The 13,274-nt window shown below is 39.7% G+C and overlaps 2 protein-coding genes across 8 annotated transcripts in view; one reads left to right on the forward strand and one right to left on the reverse strand.

Moving 5' to 3' along the window:
- Positions 1-1,819, forward strand: part of blnk (B cell linker) — a 46,292-nt gene extending 44,473 nt beyond the window's left edge. For all 7 annotated transcript variants that reach the window (XM_017464408.3, XM_017464407.3, XM_017464409.3 and 4 more), the window contains one exon: positions 208-1,819. In XM_017464408.3, the coding sequence (XP_017319897.1) occupies positions 208-324 (117 nt within the window). In that variant the 3' untranslated portion in view covers positions 325-1,819. The remainder of the gene's footprint in view (positions 1-207) is intronic.
- Positions 1,338-11,445, reverse strand: LOC108263521 (zinc finger protein 518A). The gene is made up of 3 exons (XM_017464406.3): positions 10,934-11,445; positions 4,347-6,674; positions 1,338-3,243 (listed from the first exon to the last, which is right to left on the reverse strand). The coding sequence occupies exons 2-3, from the start codon at positions 6,661-6,663 to the stop codon at positions 2,432-2,434; spliced, it is 3,129 nt and encodes a 1,042-aa protein (XP_017319895.1). The 5' UTR covers positions 6,664-6,674; positions 10,934-11,445; the 3' UTR covers positions 1,338-2,431.
- Positions 11,446-13,274: the final 1,829 nt, after the last annotated feature.

Consider the following 13,274-nt stretch of genomic DNA (forward strand, 5'->3'; position numbering starts at 1 on the left):
TTTTAAATTCCAGAATTGATTAAAAGTTAACTTACATTTATTCATGGCATTTCCAGTTTAAAATGCTCACAATACAGCTTATTTTGAATTAATTTCCTCACGTTTGACTGGCTTTTTATGCTTTTTAATGAATCGTAAAACTTCTTTCGTTTAGATCCCATTATTTTCAGAACTGATTGAAATCTCCCCTTGCGTCCTCTCTTTTAGCGCTTCAACACGGTCTCTGAAATCATCGAGAACCACCAAAAGAACACACTTGTATTGGTGGACATGCAAAGCAACACAAAAGATAGCACTAATCTGAGGCACGCTGTAAAGCCGTGACTCGATTCCACTGCGACGGCTCAGCAGCACACAACTTCCTGCACTGTCACGATCCACCAGAACATCTAGGAACAAACCGTCTGGTGAAGACAGCAAAAAAATGTGCCATTTTTGCTGGCATGCTATGGGATAATAATAAATTATTAGATAAATAATACTGATCAAAATGTTGCTCATACTGACAACTGGCTTGTAAAAGTGTGTAAAGTATTCGTACATAAGCTGTATTTAATGCACTCAGATAGTGTATTTTTCTTAAACTCAATACAAGACAATTTATTCAAATATTTTGAACCATCTGAAACATTTAATTATAATCACTGAGACACAAGATGAAAGTGGAAACTGAATTACTTTATTTCTAGTGTACACATACATTTCAAGTTATGGGCAATCCAAGTTTGAACACTTCTCAAATTTCTGGTTTGTAAACATACATTGGTACTCAAACGAAACAGCGTTTCAGTGTCACATTTCTTTATCATATATCTGAAACTGCGTGACGTCTCCACACAGCACACATCACAAGACGTAACAGAGTCTTAAGGGAAGGCACTTGTTTATGTAGTACATGACTTAGGAATATTTTTCTTTTCTTTCGTTTTTTTTTTTTACATTTTTACAAGTTTTTAAATAAAACATAATAATAATAATAATAATAATAATAATAATAATAATAATAATAATAATAATAATAATAATAAAGGGAAAAAAACAGGCTTGTGTCATATAAAAGAGGTATGAATGGAAGTGGGACCTGACTTGGGCTGGACCGTGGAATGCAAGCTGAAGTGATTGCATTATTTAAATATTATAATGTAAATATTTATGGCATTTTTGGCAGAGACCTTTATCCAGAGCAACTTACATTTATCTCATTTATACAACTGAGCAACTGAGGATTAAGGGCCTTGCCCAAGGGCCCGACAGTGGTAGCCTGGCAGTGCTGGGGCTTGAACTCCTGACCTTCTGATCAGTAACCCAGAGCCTTTAACCAATGAGCTGCCACTGCCCCAGTGCTACAATTAATAACCACTCCATCACAAACTGTCCCGTCAGTCCATTAATAATATAACTAGAAGTAACAAAATTTGTCTCTTGTTGCAACACTTTCAGAGATGAATAAATACAACAAAAATGTTTCACAAATAAGAGATGTACACAGATCACTCCTTCAATAGAAATATACAAATGGAGTTGAAATAGACTTCAGTCAATGAGAACACTGATGCTGCTACAAATCAGGAATGATGAAATCTTTCTAACTGCAGCGTCCTGAATTCAGTTGAACCGCTATTGCATGTGGACATAAAAGACAATGATAACATTATAGAGAAATGCTGTAGTCGCTAAATATCACAATTCCAGAGTCTTTGTCAAATTTGATTGCGATCTCACAGCAAAATGTACATCTGTTCAGGTTACATAACAAATAGCAAAGACCTCAAATGCAGTTGTGTTTGTCCAAATGAATAAATAATTCTGTCTTTGTAAAGGCTCATTTATTAAAAAAAAAAAAAAAAAAAAAAAAAAAAAAAAACAGCAGACATGTGCCTACTTGCTTAAAACCAGCAAGCAATTAATGTATATGAAATTAATGCAAAAAATAAAGATGGATTTTAGTCAAATAGCACATTAATATATTTATCAGCACATTCAAGAAATAAAAATCAATGTCCTCAGTTAGATGGAAGGAATTAAAGCTATAAATAAAGTAATACAACATTATAGTGCTGTTTTCAGATCAGTTAAATACATTCTACAGCAACGTCGTTTCGTTTTGATCAGAAAACACATTATAAACAAGTGCTTTGGAAATCTTTATATAAATAATGCGTATTGCTTGTACAATAACGTACGCTGACACCAAAGCAGAAAGAATAAATAAATTATTCTGTTTCTGTTGGCCTACTGTCCCTGAGATGGTTTATCAACCTAACACTACTAAGAGTGACGCGCTCGATCCGGAAATACACATTACATGACCCGTTTTGCAAACCCTGAGCTTTGCACGTTTAAACCTTGTTCCAGCCTACTCAAAATCTTCTAGAACAATCAATGCACAAAAAATGGCTTCCATGAAATAATGCTTATGAATCACACAAGCTCAATAGAAGGATTGTTGATCGACGCCATAACTCTGCCCTTCATTGTTGAATAACTTGTTCCAGTCGCGTGTAGCCTCCATAATATGCCTCTGACCATGACCTACCCACACCTCCTGGTTCCTAAAGTTACGACCACAAAACCAGCACCTGAAGCTTGGCTGAATCTGGTTAGCATTAGAGCTTAGATCTGACACCATAAACTTATTCCCACCTAACCTCTTCAGTTTCAGTTTCAGCATGAACCTTTCTTTAACTGTCTCTTGAGGCCACACACTTCTGTAGTGAGACGACTGCAAGTTGTCAGCACGTATATTGTGGAATGTGTCACAGTTAAGCTCTGAAAGGGCTTTTAGAGTTCCCTGAGAAAGGACGACCTTTTGCACAGCCCCTTTGTGTCTGTGAACTGATCTCATAATGTTTGCCACTTCGGGAATATCTGTGTCCGGGTGATTGAGGACTACAACGGGCTGGTTGAAACGTGGTACTTTTACAGGCTGCGAGGAACGGACGGGAAAGAGCCGCAGAGTCCTTTCTATTGCTGCAGCAGGCAGTTCCCAGTAATGGATAGATGCCGATGACTTGTTTTCTTTGGAATTTCGAACAAGCCTTCTTTTACATTTGGAGATGTGTCCCTGAGAGTCTATTGTGGTTGGTTCTCGCGGTCTCCTCCTGCTGATAGGAGGTTCGTTCATTGCTGGTAGTTGTGAAGAGGCCTTGTCATTAGTCACTGCTGCTACTGGTATGGTTTTGGGTGAGTGCATACCCACTTGCTGGGTGGCCATGCTACCTGGTTCAGACTGAGAGGTAATACCTGTAAAGATATTGAGAAGGACCTGGCTTTAAAGGTGACATAAAAAAGAGCACACATTAGTGTTTTCCTCCAAAACTCTCAAATCTGCAAAAAAAAAATTGTGTTTTGGTTTTTGTCTGGTTCTCTCAATTTTCTAAATCATATGACATTCATATGGCCCACTATGCTGCTTGATTCTCCACATTTATTGAATTGCTGATTTTCAGATAAAGCACATTTAGCTGGTTTTCACACTGGGCACGATTGCTGCGGTCCGAATCCGAGCGGGATTGTTCCCGGCGCCCCCCCACAGCGGTTTCAGACTCATCTGATTCCATCAAACCCGCATTCATCTTTCATCATCATAAACACGCATGTGGAACACAATGCAAATCATAATTTTTTTAAATTATTATTATTTTGGTGGTATTATGTGCTCTTCTGTGTCCCACAACGTTCCTCTGCCACTCATGATGCACATGTGTTGTGGAAACTAATGGTATCGTCACCGACTAAAGCACATGCGCAGGTTACTTTACTTATTGAACGAGGGCAGATCCGAGTTGCATTCTCATTCACGGGAATCGCAGCACAGTTGCAGTGTAACCGAACTCAGACCACCTCCTACAGGTAGTCTCGGGTTCGCTATCGCCAGTGTGAAAGCCCCCTTAAACGACAACAACCGTGAAGGCACATCTGACCAGAAAAAAGCCTGAAATATGGCAGGGAAACGCACAGCCTAAAGCAGATGTACTTTGTTGGACCCCAGCAAAAGTATTTCAGTGGACAGAACCAAGTCCCCGAAGAAGTACTGTCTCAAAGCTAAAAATAAAGGTAGTTTGTACTTCTACAAACATGAACTGGCACAGCTTCTATAGCAGATTCTCTGTTGTGGCTTATCAAATCATGTGTATTTATTTAAATGATTTATCTGAAGGCAGCTCATTGGACCAGAGACATTAGATCAGAATGACGCACATTTTCACAGAAAACATTCACACATTTTATTTACTTTTTGATCTGATTAGCGAACTGATGACATGGCTTCATGGGGCAAAGGTCAGAAAAACATTAGTCAAAAAATATCTGAGCAGAACACTTATTTTATAAATATTATTGCTTACCTCTGTATGAAACTTCAGAATCATCAAGCAAATGGCTTACTGTGGTAACAGGGAGCTCTTCAAGTGTCTGATACAGGTCTCGATTATGGCAAGAGTATTCAAGCGCTAACGGTGCTAAATAAGGTTCCTGTACAGTTTCCATTGTACAGTTCTGATCTAGGGGGACATGAGCATATCTAGGGTCTATGCTGTTTGCGTTCTCATCTCCATTGTCTTGGAAAAACAGGCTTCCATGTTCACTTGGGGAAATAAATAGAGAGTCTGTAGTATTTTTGTGACGGGATGCTACAGTTGGATCAATAACATTCGATTCGAACATGGCTACTCCATTTTTGTTTGTGGAGGAGTTTAAAACTTTCTCCGTTTTCTGTTCCTTCCAGTAATCCGGAGGTATCTGTATTACAGCTGCTTCTTCCCCCGAGTTTTTATCCATGTTCTTCATGTATATATCATGGCTCCTGTCTTTCACAGACATCAAGGTTAAGAGCTGGGAGTTGATTCCCTCTTCCATGCTGTCAAAATCAGACGAAGTACTTGAAGACAGATTTTCAACACAACACTTATCATCTTGACCTGTGGAAGGGCCAGAACTCATTTCTTTATAATCTTTTGCTGCTTTTTCCTGATTGTCGGTGTGTTTCGGTGTGTCACTTATCTCCTGCATATTTGTATGCAGAGTTTGGATATCTGCCTCATTGACAGAACCTACTTCCCCTGGCACAACTGCATTTTCTCCATTGAGGTCATTTGTGTCATTAGAGTTAAATATTACCTCAGGAGATGCTGGTTTTACATTCTTTGGCTGACTTACTACATTAAAAACCTCCTCTATTCCTGAGACAGTGAGTTGTGCAAATGCATCAGGATTTTCATTGAACGCACACCGGTCATTTTCAGTGTTATCAACCTGAGGTGCATCTCCTATTGTATCTTGGTCTTCTTCTTTGCGAAGTCCTTGTTTCTTGGGCTGGTGTGAAGTTAAGGTAGAATCATAGCCGTTGATTGCAGAACCTGCAGTGGTAACATTGTCTGATTCACCGCACATTTGATCACTGAGCCTCTCAATATGAGGGTGTAATTGTATCTCGTTTCCTTCATCCTGGTGTAATCCTACAGGATCTTCTCCTGTGTCTGAAGAAACCTCTGGCTTGGCTGAAGGAATGACTTTAAGAACAAGATGCTTTTTCCCATCCACCCTCTTGAAACCAACAACCTTTGTAGTGCAATCAGGTGGAACTGAGATACTGTTCTTTCCCATGAGACCGGAAAGATCGCTCCCAGAATTCAGCTCAGGAAGTGGTGTGACACATCGCTTCATCTTTGGCTCAGAAAGGCAGGGCCCGGGACAGGACGGAGATGAGAGATCGGTTTCACCTTTTAGAGACACTGGCCATTTTTTTCCAGACTTAACTGTCCTTTCCAGAAACTGCTTAGTCTCCTCTAAGGTCCGTGTTGGGTGTAGTAGATCGCCCTTTTCATCGAGCAAACCTGCAGCTGAGAAAGGCAGAAATGTTGCAGATGTCCAGTGAATTTCTGATTTTGGAATCAGGACGTCTGGAGCAGTATTTTTGGGTTGTTTTGGAGCAACGTCTCTATTTCTCCACCTGTTCTTTCTGCTCCACCCTCGGTGGCAGGCATTAGTCATGTAGTCTAGTAGCGCATCTTTTTGTAGTTCACCTGCAGCGTTAGCCAAAAGATTCGTATTCAGTTCACCATTCATGGGGTTAACACCTGACTTTTCACTACTGTCTATAGCTGGTGCAGTGTTGTGTGGACAAGAGTTATGTACAAAATGTGTGAGCTCCTTTGTGGAAAACTTGCACTTTTCACATTGACCTTGATTGTTGTGTGTTTTACAATGCTTTGTGAGTTGGGATGGCGTTTGCAAGCCTTTATCATTGTACGTCTCACTGGTGAGCCTAGAGTGTTTGTGTTTCAGGTAATGCTGCTGCAGGGTAGTAAATTCAGAAGCAGCAAAACTGCACATGTCGCAAGGAAAAGACGGTGGGTGTCCTTTTCCTCCATGAAAGTTTTTAAAGTGTTTTAACAAACCATCTGGACTAAATCTCGTGCCATCCTTGCAATCAGTGCATGTAAATGCGAGCTTGCTGATAGCGGTCTCCACTACTTGGTGATCGTTTTGTTCGTTTTGTGACTCCTTGGTCAATTTTTTATCGACTTTCTGGTCTTCAACTGTACTTTTCACAGCTGGGGATTTCCTGAGTCTCAGGCGTCTACGCCAGTTGCCTCTGTCACTGTCACCAGCTTGATCCTCATTGTGGCTGCTTGGGTTTTTCTGTTCCACTTCCATGTTCATATTATAGACTCCTGGAACATATATAAAAATGCAATTATCATTTTCATGCTCAATGACCCAACACTGTAGCTTGAAGGAACTGGATTCAAACTCACAACCTTCTGATCAGTAGCCCAAAGCCACTGAGCCACCTTCGCCATTCTTACTAGTGCCATGTTCAAGCAATGTCATTTACAATTACAGCCTAGCCAGAGGCTCAATATCATACAAACTGGCGTTGTCTCCCATCACAATTCGTATACTAGCTCTAGTGTCTTTCTGATCTGTCCTTAATTACTACTCAGAAATGTTCTACTAGAAACTAAAGTTTATTTATATCTATACCGTTTAAATTCCGCTATATGATCTGATACATAATAACTTACATGTAATTTCCACAGGTTGTCCTTTCCCTCAAACCACTTCTACTATGTCCTTTAACCTGTATACAGTATCCCTGTATTGTTAAAGTCATAGCATTTAATTCAACCGTATACACTAACCATCCACTTTAATAGGAACACCTGCTCATTTATGCAGTTATCCAATCAGCCAATCATGTAGCAGCAGCACGATGCGTAAAATCATGCAGATACAAATCAAGAGCTTTAGTTAATGTTCACATCATACATCAGAATGGGGAAAGTTTGATCTCTGTGACTTTAACCATGTATAAGGTTGTTGCTGCCAGATGGGCTGGTTTGAGTATTTCAGAAACTGCTAATCCTGGGACGTACACATTCAACAGTCTCTAGAGATACACAGAATAGTGCGAAAAACAACAACAACAAAAAACATCCTGTGTGCGGAGGGACTGCAGGCTAAAACACCTTGTTGATGAGAGCGATCAGAGGAGAATGAACAGACTGGCCTAAGCTGACAGTAAGTCTATAGTAACTCAAATAATCACTCTTTACATTCGAGGTTAGCAGAAAAGCATCTCGCAACAAAAGAATGCACAACACGTCGAGCCTTGAGTTGGATGAGCTACAACTGCTGAAGACCACATCAAGTTCCACACCTGTCTGCCAAGAACAAGAATCTCAGGCTATCATGGGCATCTGAAACGGGACAGTTGAAGACTAGGTGATTTTTTTTTTCCTAACCTTCAACCTGTATGCATTTTATGCATTGAGTTGCTGCCACATGATTGGCTGATTGGATAACTTCATAGTGTATGTTTACAGGAATGACATGACAATAAGTCCTGACCTAACTTGAGATGACTGTTGACACCCGAACAATGAACTGTAAGATTCTAACTAGCCAAAAGGTCTCAGAAATAAATAAAGAAATAATAAATAAAGTGAATAAACTGGTGAAACAGCATCAGTGTTAGAAAGTTCTATAAAAATGTATTTAATTAATAAAACAATACATGACGAGGGTTGTCAAACACTGTTATCGGTAAATAATGAGTTAATTATTTTCTAATAACAGCACAACCTGAAGTATTTTATTCCTCCTAAACAGCAGCAATATACCAGATTAGAAGTTATTGTATTAAATAATGAAAACAAATCACATTGTTTTAACTGTTAACAGTTACATTTAATAAAGTGGAGCATCTGTGAAACTAGTTCATGTTATCACGTATAGCCCTTATAGCAGCTATAAACAGTTCCCTTACCAGCCTCTTTTTTCTCTCTTTTGAACTAAATAAGATTAAAAAAACACAGTTGTCATGTTAGTGAGAAAGTGTAAAGCATGTCTGTCCTGAATAGTGAAAAAACTTACAGTTAGAAAATGACAACATGCAAGACTCTTTCCATAAATGTTAAATAAACATATACACTTCAACATCAGACATTATTTATATTAGACATATTTATTGGTCAAATAACACATTTTTAATCTGTTTATTATTAGCCTATCAAAGCTGCTGTAATAGAAAACTAAACAACACCTGAGAATTTTTTTTTTATTTATTTCTTTATTTATTTTCACCTAATTTTCTCCCAGTTTTGGTCTAGGCAACTCCCACCCACAAGCTAACTCATCCCTATCGTACGACATCTACAAACCAGGGAGGGCGGGGCAAGCATATACGTCCTCTGAGACACAAGAAGCCAACCTCCACGTATTTTTGAACAGCCGCTCAAGCAGCATCACACACTAGAGGAAAGTGCTATCCACCCCATTCTGCATGCACGAGCTTACAGACACCTACAATTGGCTAGTGTCATTCTGATTGACAGGGGAGAGAAAGTATTCTGTTCCTCCCACCCTGAGGGCACAGCCAATTTGCACTTTGGTTCTTCCATTAAAGGCTGTGGTATTGTCAGGATTCGAACACGCGTACGATCCGAACACTCATCTCCCGACGACAGGGTAAAGGTTGTTGCATCACTCAGGATCCAACAAATCAGAATTCCACTGTGCTTTACTATAAATAGTATTAATACTTTATAAAGTACAGATGCCGCCATTTTAAAGTGACAAATCTTTGATAACAACACTTTGTGTGTGCAAAATGCAGTATACATTTTAACATGCCTTGTTAGCTATATAATGCTGAAAAGCTAATATCACCTGACAACAATTACCACTATGTTATTACTCACTGAAAGGCATACGTGCAAGCTGTACTGATGCTCATTATAGACTGTTTTTATCAACATTATTGTGCTTGCAATGACTAGAAATTTGAGTCAGAGGCTACAACATCTTTATTACAAAGCAAAGGTCACATAAACTAACAGTTAACTATGATCACAGGATAAACTGTAAGGATGCACCTATCAAATACTGAGTACCGGTGCTTAGGCTGGATCGGTATCGGATCTGACACGACACATTTTCTGACCTGATCCACTCACATATGTATGCCATTAACGTGTGTGATGTTGACTGACACAACACAGATGTGAATACAGGGCAACAGCTGTCTTAAAGTACATACCATTACATCGCTGATGCTTTGCATAACTTTGTCTAAGAGTAGCTCAGTTACTAAGAGGATTTCTATCAGATCAGTATCACTTATCTTCCAATATCGAGCATCATCTTTTGTTTGAGTGTTTATGTGAACACAAACTGAACAATAGCACATGTGACAGAATTAAGTCTCCTCCACCCCGTGATTCCCAATTTAAACCTAGTATTGCATAGAAAATGGGAAAGGGAAACAGTGACGCTCTAGACTTCCACACTTTTAGACAAGAAATAACTAGGAGTGGTTCTGAACTGACCCACAGAGTCCATGGTAACGTTTGTGCTAAACACCTTAGTGCACTTTTTTGTAACCAAGGACCACTTTAATGCGAAAATAAACTCCAAAGACCATCCCAGAACAGATGTATAATACAGCCATAGAGCTTTTTGTTCTGGAAATTTCCACAGCCAGAATACATTAGGACCAAGTTGCCGTTATATATAAACCTACTAGTTTTTGAGCTTATTTGCGGTTTGGATTAAACACATTTAGTTGGCCAATCAAACAGGCAAATAGCCATATGAAGTCAATAATAAACATAATAACTTTGATAATAGTGAGTTGTGGTTTCCATAACAAAACTGAAAAACCGTGGACCCATTTTGAGCACCACCGCCTTCGAGCCTTAAACCCGGGGCTACAACATCTTAATTACAAAGCAGCTACTGTATAAATGAAGTTAAGCTCTAACTATGACCTTGAGAAAGTGAGAGTACATATAAATGCATGTTTAGTACTATGATATAGTGCACTCTCTGTATTAAGGTGCACCTGTAGAAAGTGTCAAAGCCTCGTGGTCTTCAAAGATTTGCCAGGTTTGCCAACTCCAATACTGAACAAAACATTACTTTGGGTGTTGTTGTTGTTTTTTTTAATCATTTTATCAGTTTATAGCGTTGTATAACAGAACCCAAAGATGTAGTTTAACAACAACAACAACAACAACAACGCCGCCTATCTTTGTGTATCAACCTTAGGGAAAGTTAGTTCCTATACAGCTACAATAGTTGCCAACAACAGAGCTTTGTTTGCACCTGTGGCGGACGAGCAGAGTATATTCACTGTCGATGTTAAAAGTTAAAAGTCTGTTTAAAAAAGAAAGCTTTTTTTTAAATTAGGTTTGCGTTTAAACTCCATATGAGGTAAATACCTGTTATTTAAGGTCCTGGATGGAAATTAGCACGCAGACCGCTCGGAGTTTAGCTACTCATACACATACACACACTCTCTCTCTCTCTCGACCTCAATTTCCACTTCAATAACAACTTCACAGACAGATAAATAAATAGATAGATGTGTTAGTTGTTGCAAATACACAAGCAAAGCGTGCAAAACTTCTAGCTCAAACGGACTTACGTGGAGTCGCGCGTCCTCATATTGTAACCCGGTTCGTCAGCAGCGGGCGGCGGCCATGACACTCAGTCACAGCGCGTCTCCCACTGAGCTCGAAGCCCCAGCCAAGCCGATCAACACCGATTACCGGCGTGTGCGTGAGAGTGCATGAGTGTGTGTGTCACTTCACTGGAAAACAAGTGTCCGCGACTAGATGTGGGAGTGTTGTTGCACGCGCAGTTCGTAATATTTGTGTGCAAACCTGTAAATGAAGCGGTGGCCTCAGCTTTACTGGGACAGACACGTGCTTCCTCTTCGGCGATTTTATCAACAGTTTATAACAGTCGTATTAACTCAGGGGACGTCATCCAAATACTACAGCGACAAACAGCCCGCCTTTAGGCATCACAACAGATCATATTACTCTATGTAAACAAGTTCATTGTGAACGTATCCAACTACACGCGACTCCACAGAAACAAGCCCACAAAAAAACAGTTTGTTTTCATTTTATTGCTTTAAGTAGCCCAAAGCCTGGCATTTGGCTCGGTTGCATTTACGTGTCATGTCACACGTCATATGCATGCATTTTACTGCATTTCCTGCAGAGTATTCTGCTTCCTTTCTCTCTTATTTTGTATCATTTGTTTTCATATATAACATATGAGATTTATATGAAGTTAGAAAACTGTGTTATAATATTAACAATGTTACTTTTTATGTAAAAGTAGTGTTAGGTTACATAGTGCAACACACATTATGTTACATAGTGAGACTTTGCAGATGAGTTTGTGCAGAACATTAACTGTAACACAGTATACACTGAAAAAAAAAACAATAGACACTCTCATAGAAGTTGTATTGTGTTTAAAGGTTATAATGGGAATTGTATTGGTTTTAATAGTAACTGTAATGGACTGTGTGGGTCTCTACTGGTAATTTGTTGCCTTCTGTTGGTGACATGTTATGCCTGGTGGACACCATAAGGACAGACGTCCTTAATATATCTTATGTAATGTAAACCATTTGGTAATGGTTTTAATGGTTAATAGCTGATGGTCTGTAATGGTATTTGTAGTGGAAACTATTAGAATTTTTGTACTGGTTTCTATGTGATGGTCAGGGGTGTCCAATCTTATCCGGAAAGGGCCGTTGTGGGTGCAGGTTTTCATTCCAACCAAGCAGAAGCCACACTTGAGCCTATTGAAAGCCAAGATCAACTGATTAAACAGGTGGAATCAGGTTTGGCTCCTGCTTGGTTGGAATGAAAACCTGCAATCACACCGGCCCTTTGCTGATAAGATTGGACACCCCTGGTGATGGCGTAGGAATGCCGATTCAATTATGAAATCAGCCAGTCGCGTCTCAGAAGTCCAATACCAGGTCAAGAGCTTCATGTTCACATCAAACACCAGGAAGGCTGCACTACTGAAATCTGACAGTTCAACTGTCCGGTTTCAGTGAGTCTGGACCCTTTTGAGTTTTCAGCAGCTTGTTTTACTATTGTAATTAAAAAAAAGAAACAAATGGTTTCGCAAAAAAAAAAAAAATTCTAGTTACTCCAAATATAGTTGATCGTGTTCTTCTTCTTGCCTCATACACATCAACCACATGTACACCATATGGATCTATCAGCATAACAGCTTGTGACTACAGCCACAGCTACAGGTCACGTGTCCTAAAGCTGGCGATGTGCTGCTAGCGTGGCTAAGTAGTTTTCTATCTTTTCCATGTGCTGCTCACTGATGAGCCTGCTAAATTAGCTGGCTTCTGCTAACATGCAAAACTGCAGACTGGAGTCAGATTTTAAACCATTCAACCTTCTCCTTGACCTCAAAATGGCTGTCAAGGCCATGCTTTCCACTGCCAGCTATTGCAGCGCATCACGGCATGGTAGATGGCATCTCTGTGGTAGCTCATAAACTATTACAACCTTTGTAAAAAGGGCAAGGCACCTCCATCCACCATGATGCTCCAAAATCTAGGACAGGATGTGATTAAACCTGGGGGTTTTGTCCAACATCATATTACCCGATTTTGTAATTTAGTTGGTTTACCTTGCAGCATTCCATAAAGGAAAACCTGCAGAGTGTTCATTGCTCCAAATGCATGCCCTAAGGTGCTACTTAGAATAAGAGATGGCCTTCTGATCCTCAGTTATGGAGGACACACACAAAGGGGCTTCCTTGTCTAAGCAGCTGGTGGTGAATGTCATCACCATGGCCTATAGGCATGCTGGACACCCAGCCCGTATTATGACATGCCACTCTATGAAGGTAATTCTAAGGTAGTTTGGTTCCTTACATCATTGTGGCATATATCAACCAATTGAGACTCACTGCCCCAGCGTTTGAGAAGAGACAAA

The sequence above is a fragment of the Ictalurus punctatus genome, chromosome 3, assembly GCF_001660625.3.
Source record: "Ictalurus punctatus breed USDA103 chromosome 3, Coco_2.0, whole genome shotgun sequence".
Classification (NCBI taxonomy): domain Eukaryota; kingdom Metazoa; phylum Chordata; class Actinopteri; order Siluriformes; family Ictaluridae; genus Ictalurus; species Ictalurus punctatus.

Coding starts and splice junctions, on each gene's coding strand:
- LOC108263521 (XM_017464406.3), bottom strand. CDS start 6,663: ATGAACATGGAAGTGGAACAGAAAAACCCAAGCAGCCACAATGAGGAT. Junction 3,244..4,346: donor TTCTGAAGTTTCATACAGAG/GTAAGCAATAAT, acceptor ATATCTTTACAG/GTATTACCTCTCAGTCTGAA.